General features: G+C 48.0%; 2 protein-coding genes across 2 annotated transcripts in view; both read left to right on the top strand.

Moving 5' to 3' along the window:
• The first annotated feature begins 1677 nt into the window (after positions 1 to 1677).
• Positions 1678 to 11864, top strand: TACO1 (translational activator of cytochrome c oxidase I). Its single transcript, XM_069953650.1, has 6 exons — positions 1678 to 1765; positions 3448 to 3720; positions 3795 to 3901; positions 9871 to 10004; positions 10351 to 10528; positions 11125 to 11864. Exons 2-6 carry the CDS (start codon positions 3471 to 3473, stop codon positions 11323 to 11325), a joined length of 870 nt encoding a protein of 289 aa, XP_069809751.1. The 5' UTR covers positions 1678 to 1765; positions 3448 to 3470; the 3' UTR covers positions 11326 to 11864.
• A 3710-nt stretch (positions 11865 to 15574) lies between these two features.
• The window catches only part of MAP3K3 (mitogen-activated protein kinase kinase kinase 3), a 30825-nt gene continuing 24258 nt past the window's right edge, over positions 15575 to 22141 (top strand). Inside the window, exons 1-2 of the mRNA XM_069953649.1 lie at positions 15575 to 15810; positions 21878 to 21999. Of these exons, the coding sequence (XP_069809750.1) occupies positions 15702 to 15810; positions 21878 to 21999 (231 nt within the window). The 5' untranslated portion in view covers positions 15575 to 15701. The remainder of the gene's footprint in view (positions 15811 to 21877; positions 22000 to 22141) is intronic.

Below are 22141 nucleotides of genomic sequence, written 5' to 3'. Positions count from 1 at the left end.
ACTTTTTGCAAATCATGGCGGAAGTGTAGCCAGGAGACAGTACACCACTGAAAGTATAAGTCTTTTTGGGTGGTCATGGGCCCCCCAGGTGCTCGGGGCCCCGGGCTGCCGCCCGAAACGCCTCTATTATAATCCACTACTGGCTCTACTAGACATTGCTCCCACCTAGCCAGAATCCTGCTCCACACTGATGAGGGGCAACACCCTGAAACAGCCGTATGTGGATGGCAACCTGGCCTTGGTTTTTCCCTTGTCATTACATTGACTTATAGGGCCACTTAATATAGTGGTTTCCTTACAGGAGCCACCTCTTGGCTGGGTCCTTCCTGGAGAGATATCTGGCTAGTCTTTTGTTTTGAGATTATTCAATGAGGCTCCACAGGCTCTTCTTTTGCACATTCATGTTTCCCAGGGGGTAATGCACCTAGGTTTTCACTGCATTGAGCGCTTTCACTAGCAGCCGGCAGTGTTATCGTTTGGCTGGTCTCCCTGAGATCAGCGATCTGTTTCTCTTATTACTTTAAATCATGGCCACTCAGCTAGGCCAGCGTTCTCTTTCCACAATTGCCTGGTTAGGCAAATGCACTTTAACTCAGAAGACTCTTTTCAGGCTGTTGCTCCAAGCAGGAGAGTCCTGCTTACCAGTTATGGGAATCTTCTTCCGTCACACAACAACACCAAGCATCCTGGCCAGCCTGGGCTGATCCTCTTCTGGAATCCTACAGTGATACTGAGCACAGGAAAACTCTCTTTGGCACCAACAGGAGCAGGGGCTTGTGCAAACAAATGTGGCACTTAGACCTCTACTCAGGAATGGTAGCAGCAGTCTGTGCTCTCTTCCAGCCGTCTTCAGCCTTGACCAACCTGTCACAGAACAGCCACTGTTTACCCGGCCGTTACTGCAGTACCAATTTGTTAATTGGAATGCAGGCACTTTCAAGTGCGCCCGAGATCCAGTTATTCATAGAACACAATGTAAGGTCCGGTCAGGAGCCGCACTTTACATTGTGTCCACAAGCTATTTTGTGCGGCCGCTGTTCACTGAATAGCGGCCGCACAAAATAGATGTGAGTCTTCTGTGCGGCTGGACAGAACAGCGGACGCAGTGTTTACAGAGTGTATACACTGCGGCTGTTGTTCCATGGACAAAAAATGTCAACCTACATTGTCAATAAATAGCGGCCGGTTTTGCAGTCTGCACACAGGCCGTTATTTATTGAAAATATACGTAGTGTGAATATTGCTTTACGCTATGTTACCACACAGTATTTTTGGTCACTATTTTTCAATATTATGGTGGTGGTCTCTGGTTGTCACTGTGGGAGGCATTCTGACTGGTCACTGTCAAAGGAAGCGCTTTGGATTTGATCATATGGATGGGGTATCTGGTTGTCACTGTGGGAGGCACCCTGTATAGTCACTCTTTTTAGGACTCTTGCTGTCACCTTCTCCAGGGCACTCTGACTAGTTGCTGTCATTGGGGGCACCTCTCTTGGGGGGGTAGTATTTCTAACACAAAAAAAAATAATCGTAAAACAGAGTAACACCTAGATGGTAAAACCACACCGTGTGTCACACCTAAACGGGAACCAGCAGCTACAGAAGGAGAGTGGCACTCTCTGCACAAGCGGAACTAAACTATATGGCGCTTGTATCCCGACGGAACTGTGCAGCGGCTGCACACTTCCACCTATGTGAGCCACACACCGTCTGTTCTCAGCAAAGCAAGGGGAGAGAACGGGCGTTGGAAGATGTGATCAGGGAGGTCAGTGCCCTGTGTGCCCGGGTATTACACAGCACATGGCGGATGCCAGGCGTGTGATATATTGTGTGGGGTTCACAAATAGCAGCAATGCCATTCCTGTGTACAGCGTCTGTATAGAGGTCACATGACCTGGGGTTATTTAAAGGCGATATTAAGCATAATATGACCTTGTAACTAATTTAAAGGTGCTTGTTGATGGGAGTTTAGTTTGAGCCCGTGGGGTGGCACACACTGTTATAGGGGCCCGTGGGGTGGCACACACTGTTATAAGGGCCTGTGTGGTGGCATACACTGTTATAAGGGCCCGTGGGGTGGCACACACTGTTATAGGGGCCCGTGGGGTGGCACACACTGTTATAAGGGCCCGTGTGGTGGCACACACTGATATAGGGGCCCATGTGGTGGCACACACTGTTATTGGGGCCCGTGGGGTGGCACACACTGTTATAAGGGCCCGTGGGGTGGCACACACTGTTATAGGGGCCCGTGGGGTGGCACACACTGTTATAAGGGCCCGTGTGGTGGCACACACTGTTATAAGGGCCTTTAGGGTGGCGCACACAGTTATAGGGGCCCGTGGGGTGGCACACACTGTTATTGGGGCCTGTGGAGTGGCACACACTGTTATAGGGGCCCGTGGGGTGGCACACACTGTTATAGTGGCCCGTGTGGCGGCACACACTGTTATAGGGCCCGTGGGGCGGCACACACTGTTATAGGGGCCCGTGGGGTGGCACACACTGTTATAAGGGCCCGTGTGGTGGCACACACTGTTATAAGGGCCTTTAGGGTGGCGCACACAGTTATAGGGGCCCGTGGGGTGGCACACACTGTTATTGGGGCCTGTGGAGTGGCACACACTGTTATAGGGGCCCGTGGGGTGGCACACACTGTTATAAGGGCCCGTGTGGTGGCACACACTGTTATAAGGGCCTTTAGGGTGGCACACACTGTTATTGGGGCCTGTGGAGTGGCACACACTGTTATAGGGGCCCGTGGGGTGGCACACACTGTTATAGTGGCCCGTGTGGCGGCACACACTGTTATAGGGCCCGTGGGGCGGCACACACTGTTATAGGGGCCCGTGGGGTGGCACACACTGTTATAGCGGCCTTTGGGGTGGCACACACTGTTATAGGGGCCTTTGGGGTGGCACACGCTGTTATAGTGGCCCGTGTGGCGGCACACACTGTTATAGGGGCCCGTGGGGTGGCACACACTGTTATAGCGGCCTTTGGGGTGGCACACACTGTTATAGGGGCCTTTGGGGTGGCACACGCTGTTATAGTGGCCTTTGGGGTGGCACACACTGTTATAAGGGCCCGTGTGGTGGCACACACTGTTATAGGGGCCTTTGGGGTGGCACACACTGTTATAAGGGCCGTGTGGTGGCACACACTGTTATAAGGGCCCGTGGGGTGGCACACACTGTTATAGGGGCCTTTGGGATGGCACACACTGCTATAGGGGCCCGTGTGGTGGCACACACTGTTATAGTGGCCTTTGGGGTGGCACACACTGTTATAAGGGCCCGTGTGGTGGCACACACTGTTTTGGGGGTATTGGTAGATTACTTTTACAAACTTTGTGAGTTAAAAATAGAGTGATGAAAACTTTTGTGTGGCACACAGGTGCCTTATTGTGAGTTTCAGTGTCTGACTTCTTCTCCTTCATGCCCGCAGGGTGAGCTGGTGGTGGCTGCACTATGTCTCTAGCACTGGGCAGATTCTGTGTTTCCCACCGGAGCCGACTCTGGAGATTACTGTTTGGATGCCATGAAGCTTTGGATCGATTCTGTTGTGCTGGTCCTCTGGGGGGGAGTTTTCACACCTCTGCCATAGCCTTGGCTGGGCATAATAAATGGTCTAAAGTGAAGCATATAAAGGGTCCTAAGGATGCAGCCAGGGCACGCCTCTTCGCCAAGCTCACCACCATGATCAAAGTGGCAGTAAGAGGTATGGATGAGGGCTCTGTTATCTGGGAGGGGGGAAGATAGACACAATGTGATGTTATTGTTCTCTCTTTACAGAAGGGGGACCCAACCCTGACTTCAATTCGCTATTGTGCCAACTGGTTGAGCAGGGTCGGCAAAGGAACATGCCGAAAGCTTCTATTGAGGCTGCTATTAAAGGAGCGGTAAGAAACCAGAGCCAGGAGTGAAAATGTAATGTAGAGGGAAAGGGGTGAAGAGACGAATAGTAAGTGGTAAGGTCAAGTTCTTAACCCCTTAAGGACCGGGCCTAAAATGGCCTTAAGGACCGGAGCAAATTTTATGAATATGACCTGTGTCACTTTATTCATTAATAACTTCGGGATGCTTTTACCTATCCGGCTGATTCTGAGATTGTTTTCTCGTGACATATTGTACTTCACATTTCTTGTAAATTGGATTCGATACTTATAACGAATCTTTATGAAAAAAAACAAAATAACGTGAAAAATTGTAAAAAAATGCATTTTTCCAACTTTAAACCTTTTCTGCTTATACAGAAAATGGTTATGCCACATAAATTATATATTAAATAGCATTAGCAACATGTCTACTTTATGTTGGCAGCATTTATTAAACTATATTTCATTTTTTTTAGACAATAGTAAGCGTAAAACATTAGCAGCAAATTTCCAAATTTTCCGTAAAATTTCAAAATCAGATATTGTTAGGGACCTGTTCAGGTTTAAAGTGTATTTGAGGGGCCTGTATGTTAGAAAGCCCCACAAAGCACCCCATTTCAGAAACTGCACCCCCTAAACTCTGCAAAAGCACATCCAGAAAGTTTTTTAACCCTTTAGGGGAGTCACAGAAATAAAAGCTAAGTGTGTAAGAAATTTGAAAATTTTAATTTTCTGTGCAGAGATTTTATTGTAATCCAATATTTTTCATAATTATAACTTATTACCAGAGAAATGCACCCCAATATTTATTGCCCCGTTTCTGCAGTTTATATAAATACCCCATATGTGGCCCTATTGCGCTATTTGACGCAACCACAAGCCTCAGATATAAGGGAGCACCTAGTGCATTTCAATGGCTCCTTTATATTTGGTCATTTCTGACTGTATCACTTCAGCTTGGCAGAGGCTCTGGGGTGCCAAAACCTAAAAAACACCACTAAAGGGACACCATTCAGAAAACTACACCCCTCAAGGAATGTAACTAGGGGTGCGGTGAGCATCTGAACCCCACAGGTGCTTCACAGATTTTCCCAACAATATGGCGTGAAAAAAGACAAAAGTATTTTTTACACTAAAACGTTGTTCTAGACTTCAATTTTTCATTTTCACAAAGGGATAAAAGGAAAAAAAAAAACACAAAACATGTAGTGCAGTTTCTCCCGAGTACGGAAATACCCCACATGTGGACATAAAGTGCCAAGCGGGCGCAGGACGAGCCTCCAAAGGGAAGGAGCGCCAATTGACTTTTGGAAGCTGGATTTCACTGGAATGGATTTCAAGGGCCACGTCGCATTTACAGAGCCCTCGTGCTGCCAAAACACTGGAAACCCCCCCACAAGTGACCCCATTCTGGAAACTACACCCCTCAAGGAATCTAACAAGGGGTGCAGTGAGCATATGGACCCCACTGGTGACGGGCACAAATGTGGAACAATGTGACGTGAAAGTGAAAAATTTCATTTTTTCACTTTCACGGCACAAATGTGCCCGTCATCAAGGGGTCCATATCCTCATTGCACCACTTGTTAGATTCCTTAAGGTGTGTAGTTTCCAGAATGGGGTCACTTGTGTTGGGTTTCCACTGTCCTGGCAGCACGAGGGCTCTGTAAATGCGACATGGCGTTCATCATCCATTCTAGCCAAATCCAACCTCCAAAATCCAAATGGCGCTCCTTCCCTTGAGAGGCTTGCCCTGCACCCACATGGCGCTTTATGTCCACATGTGGGGTATTTACGGACTCGGGGGAAATTGCTCTAAACATTTTGTGTGTTTTTTTCTCTTTTTACCCCTTGTGAAAATGATAAATTCAAGGCTAGACCAACATTATAGTGTAAAAAATTTAATATTTCATTTTCACGCCACATTGTTCCATATTTGTGCCCGTCACCAGTGGGGTCCATATGCTCACTACACCCCTTGTTACATTCCCTGAGGGGTGTAGTTTCCATAATGGGGTCACTTGTGGGGGGTTTCAACTGTCTTGGCAACACAGGGGCCTTTTAAATGCAACATGGCCCCTCGAAATTCATTCTAGCCAAATCCAGCCTTAAAAAACCAAATGGCGCTCCTTCCCTTCGGAGGCTTACCCTGCACCCGCATGGCGCTTTATGTCCACATGTGGGGTATTTCCGTACTCAGGGGAAATTGCTCTACAAATTTTGTGTTTTTTTTTTTTTTTTTTTTTTAGCTTGTGAAAATGAAAAAATCAAGACAAGATTAATGATTTAGAGTAAAAATTTAAAACAAATTACACCAAATGTTGGTCTAGCCTTGATTTTTTTCCATTTCCACAAGGGGTTAAAAAAGAAAATAAACGCAAAGCGTGTAGGGTAATTTCCCCTGAGTACGAAAATACCCCACATGTGGACATAATGTGCCATATGGGCACAGGGCAAGCCACCAAAGGGACAGAGCGCCATTTAGAGGCTGGAATGGGGGATGGAGGCCATGTCGCAATTACAAAGCTCCTGTGCTGCCAGTACAGTAGAAACCCCCGACAAGTGACCCCATTCTGGAAACTACACCCCATAAGGAATCTAACCAGGGGTGCAGTGAGCATATGGACCCCACTGGTAACAGGCACATATGTAGAACATGTGCCGTGAAAATAAAAAATACAATTTTTTTTATTTTCACGTCCCAAATGTGGCCGTCACCAGGGGGCCATATCCCCACTGCCCCCCTTGTTAGATTCCTTATGGGGTGTAGTTTCCAGAATGGGGTCACTTGTCGGGGGTTTCTACTGTCCTGGCCGCACAGAGGCTTTGTAATTGCATCATGGCATCCTCTAATGGGAATGGCGGCCATACCTATTTAGCTGGGGAAAAAGGGACAATTCTAATTTATTTGGGGGTATTAGGACAATTATTAGTTTATAAGGTTTATAAGGTCCATCAAATTCAACCTGTGTTGATCCAGAGGAAGGCAAAAAACCCTCGTAAGGCAGACGACAGTAGCCTCATCACAGGGAAAAAATTCCTTCCCGACTCCATAATGGCGATCAGAATAATCCCTGGATCAACGTGACCCCTGAAATAGGAATAAGGGACAGAATTTAGATAATGTAGAACCCCAATGACGTGTGGTACGCCTTGGAGCGATCCAGTATGCAGAGGCCGGGGTGATCAGGACAGGTGTCACACTGGAAAATGGTGTCCTTCCTGATCCCCCTGTTACACCACACTCTGCACTTCTTCTGGGGTCTCCTGTTTTCCAGTGTGGGGGACGTCACCTGGAAAATGTTGTCCTGGTGCGATACGGGGCGATCCTTCATATCCAGAAGCGCTGGGTCCGCTCCATGGCTGCTAAATATTAGGGCGCTATTACTACTTCTGATATGTTCGGATCGTGCCGCAAGCTACAGGGCAGCGAGGGACCGGAAGAGAGGGTGCTGGTATAAAAGTTATCCCCGTACAGGTGGTAACCTTTATCCAGCAGTGGGAAGATCAGTTCCCGAATGATCTCCCCACTAACTCCGAGGATGGGGGGGGGGGCATCTTGGGGCTGGATTTGGGTGTCCCTTCCTTCATACACTTTAAGTGCACGTGCACACTGCGGAATGGCGAAGGATAACCCTTTGTGCATTCCGCAGCTGGCACCCACCGGCAGACTGATGCGGGCGCGCGTCTCCGTCCGTGTCATAGACTCCATTCTATGCACGGGCGGATTCCGCTCTCCGTCAAATGTGTTCATTCTTTGGACGGACGATGGAATCCACCCAAGCATAACATGGAGTCTATGACACGGGTGGAGACGCGTGCCTGCATCAGTCTGCCGGTGGGTGCTAGCTGCGGAATGCACAAAGGGTTATCCTTCTCCATTCCGCAGTGTGCACCTACCCTAAATCTGTAAGTGTACCCTGAGGTACTCTCACAGAGTTTGTAGAATTTCACGCCATACCGTGATCTCTTATTGGGACGGTACTGGCGGAAAAGACATGTCTGGGGGGCAGCGTACGCTACGCTACCCCCAGATACGTCATTGGATGATGAGGATGAGGATGAATGGAGGAACGAAGGACCCCCCATTCATCCTCACTGGCTGTTTCGGTGTCGGAGGCAATAATAGCGTATGCGTCCGACACCGAAAACACCCTGGGGGCCATCTTTATACGGGGATTGGTATATGGGGTATGTAGTGGTGTAGTGTAAAACTTTATTCCGTGTAGTGTAATGGTGTTTTTTACATGTTTTTTTAACATTAAGTATATAAAAAAAAACTACGCCAAGAAAAGAGTTGCTGATAAATGCCCCACTTATGTGCGGCACTTATAAGCAGACCGTGGCTGTAGGATATAGGAAAAAAACACTCTACGCCAAAAAGGAGGAGTTGCTGATCAGCGGCGCACTTACGTGCGATGCTGATCAGCACTCAGCGGCGATAGGGTGCGGAAAATAGAAAAAAAAAAAATTGGGAAAAAAAAATAAAAATAAAAATAAAATCTTTCTTCAACCCTATAGTTACTGATATGTGTATTATATACACTTATCAGCCACTAGGGGGCAGTAGAACGCCAATTCCGGAAAAAGCCGAAGTTTGACGACGCTGGAGCCGATGATTACCGATGGGGACCGCCGGAAAAAGACGAAGACGCCGACGAAGACGAGGACGCGTTCGGAACCCGGAAGACGCGATCGGGACGCTGGATCCGGTGAGTATGGGTCAATACCTGCTCTGGACACCTCAGCTACCTAGCTGAGGTGTCCACAGCAGGTATTTAACCCTTTCATGGGGTACTTATATCGCCGTGATCGGGACGTGGCACCGTGGCCACCGTTACTTTTAACAGTAATGGCGGTCGGTGTCGTCCTCGGACAGCACCGACCGCCATTGCTTCCCGGGCCATCGGGTCACCGATGACCCGGAAAGCTGCAGATCGCCGCCATATGCTGATCTGAATTGATCAGCTAATAGTGGCGATCGTCAGCACGGGAGGGGTTAATCACCCCCCGTGCCGACAAGCAGGGATGGCCTGCTATACATTATAGCAGGCCATCTTCCCCGATCGCTGCGTGTGTACACGCAGCGATCGGGGAAACCGCGGGCGTAAATGTACGCCCGTTTGCGTTAAGGCACGGGTTTTGGGGGCGTACACTTACGCCCGCGGTCGTTAAGGGGTTAAAGGGGTTATCCAGTCTAAGAAAAACATGGCCACTTGCTGGTGGTGTTGCAGCTGAGTTCTATTTAAGTGAATAGAGCTAAATTGCTATACCAAACACAACCTGAGGGCAGGGGTGGTGCTGTTTTTGCAAGAAAGTAGTTGTGTTTTTTGTAATCTTGGAAACCTCTTTAAATGGGCACCGTCACTTTAAGAAACTTTTCAAATGTCTAAAGTTTTAATCCAAGGTGAATTTACTGATTGAAAGGACTAGAAGAAGTTCTGAGTTAGGCTCTTCACTCCCCAACTTGCTGCCTTTCATGTTGCTGCGGAAGACGGGCTCCATTGTAAGTCTTTGGAGACCATCTCTTGCATTACTCCCAGCTTCCACACTTGGCCGTATTAAAAGTTTAAAGTGACAGGGACACTTTAAATGGAGGGCAGTTATGGTCTGTTCCATCATATCTAATGAAAAAGAAATAGTGCTGCACACTGCAAAGCCTGACAGACCGCATTATGTAACGTTGGAGTCCACTAGGCTTTATTGTGCAGCTGGTACAGTAGAACTCCATGGCATTCATTATCAATGGAAGCAACACTGTAGATGTGAACAGAGCCATGTGTAAAGACGCGACAGTGAGTTCGGGCAGACCACCCCACATCACTTCTCCTGTAAAGCCACAGTACTTTGCATTACTTTCTATGGCCGTCTTCATCTCTCTTTTAGGTTAGGTCAGTCTCCCTGGACATGATGGCATCTAAGTAGTAGTTATAGCTGGAATAATAAGACTTGGATGATTGTCTGATCATTGAATTTTCTTTTTTACCCTTCAGGATAAATCTAAACCCACATCCTATGCGCTGTATGAGGCCAGAGGGCCCGGTGGATGTTCCCTCATCATTGAACTCTTGACTGATAACACCAATCGCTCTTTTGCCGATCTCAGGAGCCTGCTCAACAAAAATGGGTCAGTGTTTTCGAAGCAATGATCAAAGATAATGGCAATTTTTTTTTTTTTTTTTAGAAAAGACCATTGACAACAAGTTTATCATCAAACATGTTGCCCTACAGCTGTTGCAAAACAATTCCCATCATGCTTGGAATTGATGGGAAATGTAGTTTTGCATTTGGCTTGACATCACTGCACTAGCCTAGCCTCTTAGACAAAAAAAAGTTTTTCCCATTCCTCATAGTACTTAGAAGACTTTGCAGTACTGATCCATGCTACACTATCCGACCTCTATTATCGATATTAATTCTTCTCGAGTTTTTACATTGAAACAAAAATGTTCTCTTTTCTTTATGGTTTACAGAGGAGCCCACACTGATGCGTTGCATTGTTTTACCAAAAAGGGAGTAGTGACTGTCCAGACCAAGGACAGCGATGGCAAACCTGTGCTGATGGAGCGGGCTCTTGACTTGGCGATACAAGCCGGAGCTGAGGATGTGCAAGAGGTGCAGGATGAGGAGGAGGAGAAGGATGTCTACAAGGTGAGAACACAAGACGTCTTGAAGAGAGGATACAGATGTACATGAATAGGACAGAAGCCAAATAGAATGAAGACTCATATGAGGAACATAAATGATGGATGGAGCAGTCTGTCAATAGGAAAAGTAATGAAAGGAGATCACTCATTCCCAGACTTGTCCCATGGTGTTTTTTTTTTTTTTTTTAAAAGAAGACTCTGAAAATTCCATAGCAGCCCCAACCTGTGGACTCCAACTGGTGCACAACTTTAACCCCTCATCTCCAGGTTACGATGAGAGTTGTAGTTTTTCAATAGCTGGGGTGTCATAGATTGGGGAACATCATACTAGGAATACAGTGTTAGGACATACACCATTAGGGTACATGCACACTACGGAATTGCTACGGAAAACCTGTTGCGGATTCCGCAGCTCGCACCTGTTCGCGGACCCTGTAGTGTGCATGTAGCCTTAGAGGGGCTATACAAAATTTTAAAAACATGGCTGATTTACACCAGTGGACAAGTGAGGTGCATCTTTGTGTTAATCTTGTTCATGCTTATAGAATTAATAGGTGATCTTACTTCTTTATATGATTAATTAATATTCTTTCCTTGCAGTATATCTGTGATCTATCCTCACTGCGAGATGTTCGCAGCCAGCTCAGCTCCTTGGGATTAGTGCCAATCTCCTCCGGTCCAGAGTATTTGCCCAACATTACTGTACAAGTCTCTGACACTGACAAAGAAAGGGTCTTCAAACTCATGGAACTGATCAAAGACCAGCCAGATGTTATGAGGGTCTACGACAACATAGAATAGTAAGAACCCCCAGGACGGGCTTCTGTCACTCAGACACAGGTGTAAGGGTCCTTACAACTAAAGGACCAATGGCTTCCACTGTGAACTCCATATGGATTACAAGGATCTGTGTACACTTCATTGCCACACTGATTTTTGGGACTACTAAGTGGTAAAGATCTAGTTAGTTATGTAACAGTACAGCTCAACATTCACAGTGCAAAGCTGTTGGGGCCGAATTGGGATGGCTTTCTGCAAATAGCAATGATGTCTGAATCATCTTAAAGGTATACTCCACGTAAAACTAATCTAGTGTGTATATGCATCTTAGAAGGTGGTTACAGAGCAATAAGAGAATTTCTGTGACATGCTCCAGCCTCATATGTCCTGCACAAGGGATGATACACGGCATCAGTTTTGCCCAGGGTGTTCCTTTAACAGAGCCTTAATGGTGTATTTTAGTTATCAGTTATATGGATTATAACACAATTTTAACCCTTTAAAGACTCCAGTATCTTACAGTAAAAGGGTAAAAATAAATTAAAAACTCAATGAGCCTATTTTCTATAATTTTATATGTCTGAAATCTAGAAGCATTACTGTTACCATAATGTTCAGGGTGGGCCATAAGTATGGAAACACCCAGATAAAATGGAAGTGGTTGCTGATATCACCTTACCATTTGTGGCATATTAGTACATGGGAGTGGGGGCAAACATTTGAGGCTGAGTGACAGCCATGGCGGCCATCTGCAAAGCCGCCATTTTGGATTCAACTTTACTTTTTTTATGGGAAGGGGGGGTCATGTGACACATCAAACACAGAGAATTGCACAAGAAAAAACTTTAAACATAGCTTTATTCATTATCAAGTTATTGACATGTTTGTGACATAGAGCAACAACAATTGTCTAGACGATTCTCCTCTCCAACTCTTGACACACCAAGAGCAATACTGCAGAAGAAATGCTACCACAGGCCTCCTGTATTATTTTTTTTCCGGTGCTCACAGAGTACACCATAGCCTTTAAATGGCCTCCGAGATAGAAGTCCAAGGGAGTGAGATCCGGAGACATTGGTGGCCATTCCACTGGGCCATGGCAGGAAATCTACTTCCCAGGAAACTGTTCATCGAGGAACATTTGAACCTGACATCCGTAATATGGTGGTGCACCATCTTGCTGGAAGAACTCAACTTTAGTGCACAGAGAGGGAAACACATCATCACGTAGCAACTGCAGATACCGAGTGGAATTTAGGTTTCCATTGATGAAGAATGGCCCCACTATCTTTGAACCCCATGTACCACACCAGACCATCAGTTTTCACGTTCCAACACATTTGGAGGGATCTGTCCAGTGTGGGTTACTGTCGGACCAGTAGTGGTGGTCCTGTTTGTTAACGTCGCCGTCCACATAAAAGTTTTCCTCATTACTGAACAGAACCTTATGTGTAAACTGTGTGTCCTGTTCCAGTTTTTGTGTGACCCACTCTCCAAATTCAACCCGCCAGTCCGGATCATCCTCTGTGAGATGTTGTAGCAGCTGGATCTTGGAAGGGTGCCATCTATGTGTAGCCATTATCTGTCGAATGGACGTTCGACCGATGCCACACTCCATGGACATATGTCGAGTGCTACGCTGTGGGCTCTTGGTAAATGCTGCCAGGACAACCACTGATGATTGGTCATTGGTGACAGTTTTCATAGGTCCAGATTTGGGCTCATCTAACACAAATTCAGTAGTACGATGGGTGGTCTCATAGGGTTTCTTGCATTGAAGTCTGCTGCAATGACCCGGGTACTGTGTTCACCAGACATCAATACAATGTCTGTCAGCTCCTCGTGGGTTAACCCTGCGACATGTCGGTGTCTGTAACAATAAGAAACGTGTCAATAACTTAATAATGATAAAAGCTTCAAATGTTTGCCCCCACCCATGTACTAAAATGTCACAAACAGTAAGGTGATATCAGCAACCACTCTCCATACTTATGGCCAACCCTGTTGAATGGGTAACTTTAGCATATCGATTCAATATTCCAATTCAATCCCATTTTATAAATAAATAAACATGTTTGTTATCGCCGCGTGCGTAATCGCCCAAAATATTAATTCATTTAATTCCTGATCTCGCACAGTAAACGGTGCAAGCGGAAAAAATTCCAAGGTGCAAAGTTGCACATTTTTGGTTGCATCAAATACAGAAAAATTGTAATAAGAAGCGATCAAAAGTCGTATATGCGCCGATAGAAGGTGCCGTATATGCGCCGATATCAAGGTGCCGATAGAAAGAACACATCATGGCGCAAAAAATGACACCTCACACAGCCCCATAGACCAAAGGATAAAAGCGTTATAATAAAAGAGCAATTTTAAGGAAAATATATTGTTTAATGGTGCGTTCACACCTACAGGATCTGCAGCTGATTTTCTGCAGCAGATATCATTTAAATAACTGAACACAGCATCAAATCTGCTGCAGATCCTGTAGGTGTGAACGCACCCTAAAAAAGGTTTTAATTTTTTGAAAGCCATCAAATAAAATAAAAGTTACACATATATAACAAGTCCGTTTTACCCCAGGGCAAACCGCGCAAACCCCCCCCCCCCCCCCCCCCCCCCCCCAAATTAAAAGAAAAAGCATTTTAATTTTTTAATTTCATCACACTTAGTTTTTTTCCTGGTTTTGCAGTGTACTTTATGCAAAAATTCAGCCTGTCATTGCCAAGTACAATTAGTGGCGCAAAAAATAAGGGCTCATGTGGGTTTCTAGGTGAAAAAAATGCAAGTGCTATGGGCTTTTAAGCACAAGGAGGAGAAAGCGAAACGCCAAAATGGAAATTGGTCCGGTCTTTAAGGGGTTAGGGGGTTATGCAAGATTGAAAGTTATCCTGCTGGCACACCATCAATCACAAGAACAGGGGTCATATGTCCTAGAAGTGATTGAGTGGCAGTGTGCATGCTCAGCCACTGTGCTACTGATGTTTTATGGGACTCGACCCTGCCCCTCTCCTATGTTGAGACGTCTCATACAGAGTGAATAGACCAGTGGCTGAGCATGCATGCTGTCACTCATTCGCTTGGGGACAATTGATCTTCATTGTTGCCGCCAGAGCAGTCTTGCCACTCACCCTTGCCCATGGAGAACACAGGAATATTCAGCGATGCAAAACATTCATATGTATGATTAGGACATGAGAAATAACTGTCGGCCAAATGATCATTGAAAATGTATGTGTTCAGACTACGGAATTCTCGCTGATAAATTCTGCCGGATTTCGTTGCTAGAAGGTGCTCACGGCAACACGCCCCTCAACGCCCGTGCTATAGACCCTATTCTATGCACGGGCGGATTCCGCATTCAGCCGAAAGAATTGACATGTCAATTCTTTTGGCGCATAGCGGAATCAGCCGACCCATAGATAGATGTCTATGGAGCTGGCGGAAAGGCGCGCGGCCGTAAGCGCGTTCTAGCGACAGAATCCGGCAGAATTTATCTGAGAATTCCTCAGTGTAAACCCGCCCTGATTCTAAGAACTATTTTAGCCAGTAAGAGCATATGGATGTGACTTTTAGGCAGGTTATTATTGATGGGTGTCATGTAACTATAACATCCCCTTGCAGGGAATTTTAGGTTTCTCACCACTACCTTCAGGCCAACTCTGTTCTGAGACTAAACCACTGCCAGGCATAGCCATAGTACATGTCACTGGTTCATAAAGTTAATGATATGGTTCTGCAGTTCCTGGTATTAGTGGTTGAATTGCGTACCTGTGCCATTCTGTGCCCTGCACTTAGCAAGCATGGCTGCAGTGGGCATCATGGAGGGGGCATGAAGTGTGAATTATATTTGGTATGGGGTCTTCCACTTTATGTGCTTTCAAAACTACAAGGAATAACTTCTGCGCAATATGAACTAACACTGACTTCCATGAAGAACAATTGACAAAATAGAATGTACATAGTACCAGCATATTCTGGGAGGAAATCTCAAGGAAATCTGTAGTGTGAACATGCCCCTAGGAAATCTGCATGAAGGTGTTACCAGAAGAGGGATAACCTTTCTATTGAACTAGCTGTGTATTTTGTGGTGACTGCTGTCGCTATGGTAACACGTGCACCGCCCAGTGTCAGGGAAAGCTGTCATCGGAAACTCCATCCCATGGCTGCGCCGCGTTCCATTTGCGGTCCACGTAAAGATGGGCTTTCCTATTGGCCGCCGATGATCCCGCACTGAGATGATTGACGGCTCCTCTGGCCTGTAGGAAGTATTGCTTTGCGCTTGCGTGAGGCCTTAGCAGTTCGGAGTCTGAGGACACCCGGATATGAGGTGACCCGGAGACGCCCGCGGGTATGACAGGACACCCGGAGAGAAGTTGGGGGAGTTTAGGCCTTTGATGTTGTCGTTGCGCAGAGCGTCACTGGAAGAGCTGGGAGCCCGGACGGAAGGCCCGAGGCGCCGGGACGCGGACAAAGCCCGGGACGTCTCCCCCTGCCGCGCCATGGGTGAGTGAGGGAGCCCCCGGGCACTGAGCTGTGCCAGTCCTGTGCCCCAACATGGCGGCCCGGGTGTCATGCACTGTGCCTTGCAGAGCATCACACCTCACCAGCCCGTGCCCAGCAGAGCATCTCACCATCCTGTACCCTGCAAAGCATCTCACCTCACCATCCTGTACCCTGCAGAGCATCTCACCTCACCATCCTGTACCCTGCAGAGCATCTCACCTCACCAGCCTGTACCCTGCAGAGCATCTCACCTCACCAGCCTGTACCCTGCAGAGCATCTCACCAGCCAGTACCCTGCAGAGCATCTCACCTCACCATCCTGTACACTGCAAAGCATCTCACCTCACCAGCCTGTACCCTGCAGAGCATCTCACCTCACCATCCTGTACCCTGCAGAGCATCTCACCTCACAATCCTGTACCCTGCAGAGCATCTCACCTCACCATCCTGTACCCTGCAGAGCATCTCACCTCACCATCCTGTACCCTGCAGAGCATCTCACCTCACCAGCCTGTACCCTGCAAAGCATCTCACCTCACCAGCCTGTACCCTGCAGAGCATCTCACCTCACCATCCTGTACCCTGCAGAGCATCTCACCTCACCATCCTGTACCCTGCAGAGCATCTCACCTCACCATCCTGTACCCTGCAGAGCATCTCACCTCACCATCCTGTACCCTGCAGAGCATCTCACCTCACCAGCCTGTACCCTGCAGAGCATCTCACCTCACCAGCCTGTACCCTGCAGAGCATCTCACCTCACCAGCCTGTACCCTGCAGAGCATCTCACCTCACCAGCCTGTACCCTGCAGAGCATCTCACCTCACCATCCTGTACCCTGCAGAGCATCTCACCTCACCAGCCTGTACCCTGCAAAGCATCTCATCTCACCTCACCAGCCTGTACCCTGCAGAGCATCTCACCTCACCATCCTGTACCCTGCAGAGCATCTCACCTCACCAGCCTGTACCCTGCAGAGCATCTCAACTCACCAGCCTGTACCCTGCAGAGCATCTCACCTCACCAGCCTGTACCCTGCAGAGCATCTCACCTCACCAGCCTGTACCCTGCAGAGCATCTCACCTCACCAGCCTGTACCCTGCAGAGCATCTCACCTCACCAGCCTGTACCCTGCAGAGCATCTCACCTCACCAGCCTGTACCCTGCAGAGCATCTCACCTCACCAGCCCGTGCCCTGCAAAGCATCTCACCTCACCATCCTGTACCCTGCAAAGCATCTCACCTCACCAGCCTGTACCCTGCAGAGCATCTCACCTCACCAGCCCGTGCCCTGCAGAGCAGCTCACCATCCTGTACTCTGCAGAGCATCTCACTAGCCTGTACCCTGCAGAGCATCTCACCTCACCAGCCCGTGCCCAGCAGAGCATCTCACCATCACACCTCAACAGCCTGTACCGTGCAGAGCATCTCACCTCACCATCCTGTACCCTGCAGAACATCTCACCTCAACAGCCTGTACCCTGCAGAGCATCTCACCTCACCATCCTGTACCCTGCAGAGCATCTCACCTCACCATCCTGTACCCTGCAGAGCATCTCACCTCACCAGCCTGTGCCCTGCAGAGCATCTCACCATCCTGTACCCTGCAAAGCATCTCACCTCACCAGCCTGTACCCTGCAGAGCATCTCACCTCACCAGCCTGTACCCTGCAGAGCATCGCACCTCACCAGCCTGTACCCTGCAGAGCATCTCACCTCACCAGCCCGTGCCCAGCAGAGCATCTCACCATCACACCTCAACAGCCTGTACCGTGCAGAGCATCTCACCTCACCATCCTGTACCCTGCAGAACATCTCATCTCAACAGCCTGTACCCTGCAGAGCATCTCACCTCACTATCCTGTACCCTGCAGAGCATCTCACCTCACCATCCTGTACCCTGCAGAGCATCTCACCTCACCATCCTGTACCCTGCAGAGCATCTCACCTCACCATCCTGTACCCTGCAGAGCATCTCACCTCACCATCCTGTACCCTGCAGAGCATCTCACCTCACCATCCTGTACCCTGCAGAGCATCTCACCTCACCATCCTGTACCCTGCAGAGCATCTCACCTCACCATCCTGTACCCTGCAGAGCATCTCACTTCCCCAACTGTGCACAGCAGGGCATCTCACCCTCCTCTGCCCAGCAGAGCATCTCACCTCACCAGCCTGTGCCCTGCAGAGCATCTCGCTTCCCCAACTGTGCACAGCAGAGCATCTCACCTCACTAGCCTGTGCCCTGCAGGGCATCTCACCTCACTAGCCTGTGCCCTGCAGAGCATCTCACCTCCCCAACTGTACACAGCAGAGCATCTCACCTCACCATCCTGTGCCCTGCAGAGCATCTCGCTTCCCCAACTGTGCACAGCAGAGCATCTCACCTCACTAGCCTGTGCCCTGCAGAGCATCTCACCTCACCAGCCTGTGCCCTGCAGAGCATCTCACCTCCCCAACTGTACACAGCAGAGCATCTCACCTCACCAGCCTGTGCCCTGCAGAGCATCTCGCTTCCCCAACTGTGCACAGCAGAGCATCTCACCTCACTAGCCTGTGCCCTGCAGAGCATCTCACCTCACCAGCCTGTGCCCTGCAGAGCATCTCACCTCCCCAACTGTACACAGCAGAGCATCTCACCTCACCATCCTGTGCCCTGCAGAGCATCTCACCTCACCATCCTATACCCTGCAGAGCATCTCACTTCACCATCCTGTACCCTGCAGAGCATCTCACCATCCTCTGCCCAGCAGAGCATCTCACCTCACCAGCCTGTACCCAGCAGAGCATCTCACTTCACCAGCCTGTGCCGTGCAGAACATCTCACCCAACCCACTGTGCCTAGCAGAGCATCTTACCTCACCAGCCTGTGCCCTGCAGAGCATCTCACCTCACCAGCCTGTGCCCTGCAGAGCATCTCACCAGCCTGTGCCCTGCTGATCACTGTTCCATCCTGTGCCCTGCTGAGCATCTCACCTTACCAGCCTGTGCCCAGCAGAACAGTATTTTATCCTGTGCCCTGCAGAGCATCTCAGCTCACAAACCTGTGCCCTGCAGAACCATATTCTATCCTGTGCCCTACAGAGCATGGCACTTCCCCAACTTCTTCCCTGCACAACATTACCCCATCCTGTGTCCTGCAGAGCATTACACCTCACTGACATGTGCTTTGCAGAGCATTTCTCCTTATCATCATAGGTCATATATCAGTCTTTCAGAGAACAGTATTGCTGTTGGTTTTGTATGATGAGACAGATCTATGGGGGTTGTGCCTGGGCTGTGTCATGGTTCTTTTTTTATCTCCCCCCCCCCCCCCCCCCCCCTGCACTGGTTATGTCTCCTCTCTCATACATTGTAGGTAATGGCGCTGGTTATGTCTCCTCTCTCATACATTGTAGGTAATGACGCTGGTTATGTCTCCTCTCATACATTGTAGATGAGGGCGCTGGTTATGTCTCCTTTCATACATTGTAGATGAGAGCGCTGGTTATGTCTCCTCTCTCATACATTGTAGATGAGGGCGCTGGTTATGTCTCCTCTCATACATTGTAGGTAATGGCGCTGGTTATGTCTCCTCTCTCATACATTGTAGGTAATGGCGCTGGTTATGTCTCCTCTCTCATACATTGTAGGTAATGGCGCTGGTTATGTCTCCTCTCTCATACATTGTAGGTAATGGCGCTGGTTATGTCTCCTCTCTCATACATTGTAGGTAATGGCGCTGGTTATGTCTCCTCTCTCATACATTGTAGATGTGAGCGCTGGTTATGTCTCCTCTCTCATACATTGTAGGTAATGGCGCTGGTTATGTCTCCTCTCTTATACATTGTAGGTAATGGCGCTGGTTATGTCTCTTCTCATACATTGTAGGTAATGGCGCTGGTTATGTCTCCTCTCTCATACATTGTAGGTAATGGCGCTGGTTATGTCTCCTCTCATACATTGTAGGTAATGGCGCTGGTTATGTCTCCTCTCTCATACATTGTAGATGAGGGCGCTGGTTATGTCTCCTCTCATACATTGTAGGTAATGGCGCTGGTTATGTCTCCTCTCTCATACATTGTAGGTAATGGCGCTGGTTATGTCTCCTCTCTCATACATTGTAGGTAATGGCGCTGGTTATGTCTCCTCTCATACATTGTAGGTAATGGCGATGGTTATGTCTCCTCTCTCATACATTGTAGGTAATGGCGCTGGTTATGTCTCCTCTCATACATTGTAGGTAATGGCGCTGGTTATGTCTCCTCTCTCATACATTGTAGATGAGGGCGCTGGTTATGTCTCCTCTCATACATTGTAGGTAATGGCGCTGGTTATGTCTCCTCTCTCATACATTGTAGATGAGGGCGCTGGTTATGTCTCCTCTCTCATACATTGTAGGTAATGGCGCTGGTTATGTCTCCTCTCATACATTGTAGGTAATGGCGCTGGTTATGTCTCCTCTCTCATACATTGTAGATGAGGGCGCTGGTTATGTCTTCTCTCATACATTGTAGGTAATGGCGCTGGTTATGTCTCCTCTCTCATACATTGTAGGTAATGGCGCTGGTTATGTCTCCTCTCTCATACATTGTAGGTAATGACGCTGGTTATGTCTCCTCTCTCATACATTGTAGGTAATGGCGCTGGTTATGTCTCCTCTCTCATACATTGTAGGTAATGGCGCTGGTTATGTCTCCTCTCTCATACATTGTAGATGAGGGTGCTGGTTATGTCTCCTCTCTCATACATTGTAGGTAATGGCGCTGGTTATGTCTCCTCTCATACATTGTAGATGAGGGCGCTGGTTATGTCTCCTCTCATACATTGTAGATGAGGATGCTGGTTATGTCTCCTCTCTCATACATTGTAGATGAGAGCGCTGGTTATGTCTCCTCTCTCATACATTGTAGATGAGGGCGCTGGTTATGTCTCCTCTCTCATACATTGTAGGTAATGGCGCTGGTTATGTCTCCTCTCTCATACATTGTAGATGAGAGCGCTGGTTATGTCTCCTCTCTCATACATTGTAGATGAGGGCGCTGGTTATGTCTCCTCTCTCATACATTGTAGGTAATGGCGCTGGTTATGTCTCCTCTCATACATTGTAGGTAATGGCGCTGGTTATGTCTCCTCTCTCATACATTGTAGGTAATGGCGCTGGTTATGTCTCCTCTCTCATACATTGTAGGTAATGGCGCTGGTTATGTCTCCTCTCTCATACATTGTAGGTAATGGCGCTGGTTATGTCTCCTCTCTCATACATTGTAGGTAATGACGCTGGTTATGTCTCCTCTCATACATTGTAGGTAATGGCGCTGGTTATGTCTCCTCTCTCATACATTGTAGATGAGGGCGCTGGTTATGTCTCCTCTCATACATTGTAGGTAATGGCGCTGGTTATGTCTCCTCTCTCATACATTGTAGATGAGGGCGCTGGTTATGTCTCCTCTCTCATACATTGTAGGTAATGGCGCTGGTTATGTCTCCTCTCATACATTGTAGGTAATGGCGCTGGTTATGTCTCCTCTCATACATTGTAGGTAATGGCGCTGGTTATGTCTCCTCTCTCATACATTGTAGGTAATGGCGCTGGTTATGTCTCCTCTCATACATTGTAGGTAATGGCGCTGGTTATGTCTCCTCTCTCATACATTGTAGGTAATGGCGCTGGTTATGTCTCCTCTCTCATACATTGTAGGTAATGGCGCTGGTTATGTCTCCTCTCTCATACATTGTAGGTAATGGCGCTGGTTATGTCTCCTCTCTCATACATTGTAGGTAATGGCGCTGGTTATGTCTCCTCTCTCATACATTGTAGGTAATGGCGCTGGTTATGTCTCCTCTCTCATACATTGTAGGTAATGGCGCTGGTTATGTCTCCTCTCTCATACATTGTAGGTAATGGCGCTGGTTATGTCTCCTCTCATACATTGTAGATGAGGGCGCTGGTTATGTCTCCTCTCATACATTGTAGATGAGGATGCTGGTTATGTCTCCTCTCATGGTTAGATATTACTAGTTATAAGTTGGTGTTTACTCTCGGTTAGCATGTGACCACTATAATTGCTCTTTTTCCGCCATGTAGATGAGCAGGAGGCTCTGAAGTCCATTATGAAGGACCTGGTTGCCCTGCAGATGGGAAGGCGACATCGGACTACGGGAATCGAGGGGGTGAAAACGAAGACCAGCGGCCTTCCCAATAAACAGGTGAGCATCCTCATGTCCTCATGGCTGAATGATTTCATTGTTACAGGGGGTGCAGGATTACGCCCCTATTACACAGGGCGATCAGCGGGAGCGCCGACCTGTTAGAATTTGGGACTATCAGTCACAGCGCCACTCGTGTCTG

Source organism: Dendropsophus ebraccatus, chromosome 14, assembly GCF_027789765.1.
Source record: "Dendropsophus ebraccatus isolate aDenEbr1 chromosome 14, aDenEbr1.pat, whole genome shotgun sequence".
Taxonomy (NCBI): Eukaryota; Metazoa; Chordata; class Amphibia; order Anura; family Hylidae; genus Dendropsophus; species Dendropsophus ebraccatus.
This window is presented reverse-complemented; position numbering and strand designations above follow the sequence as displayed.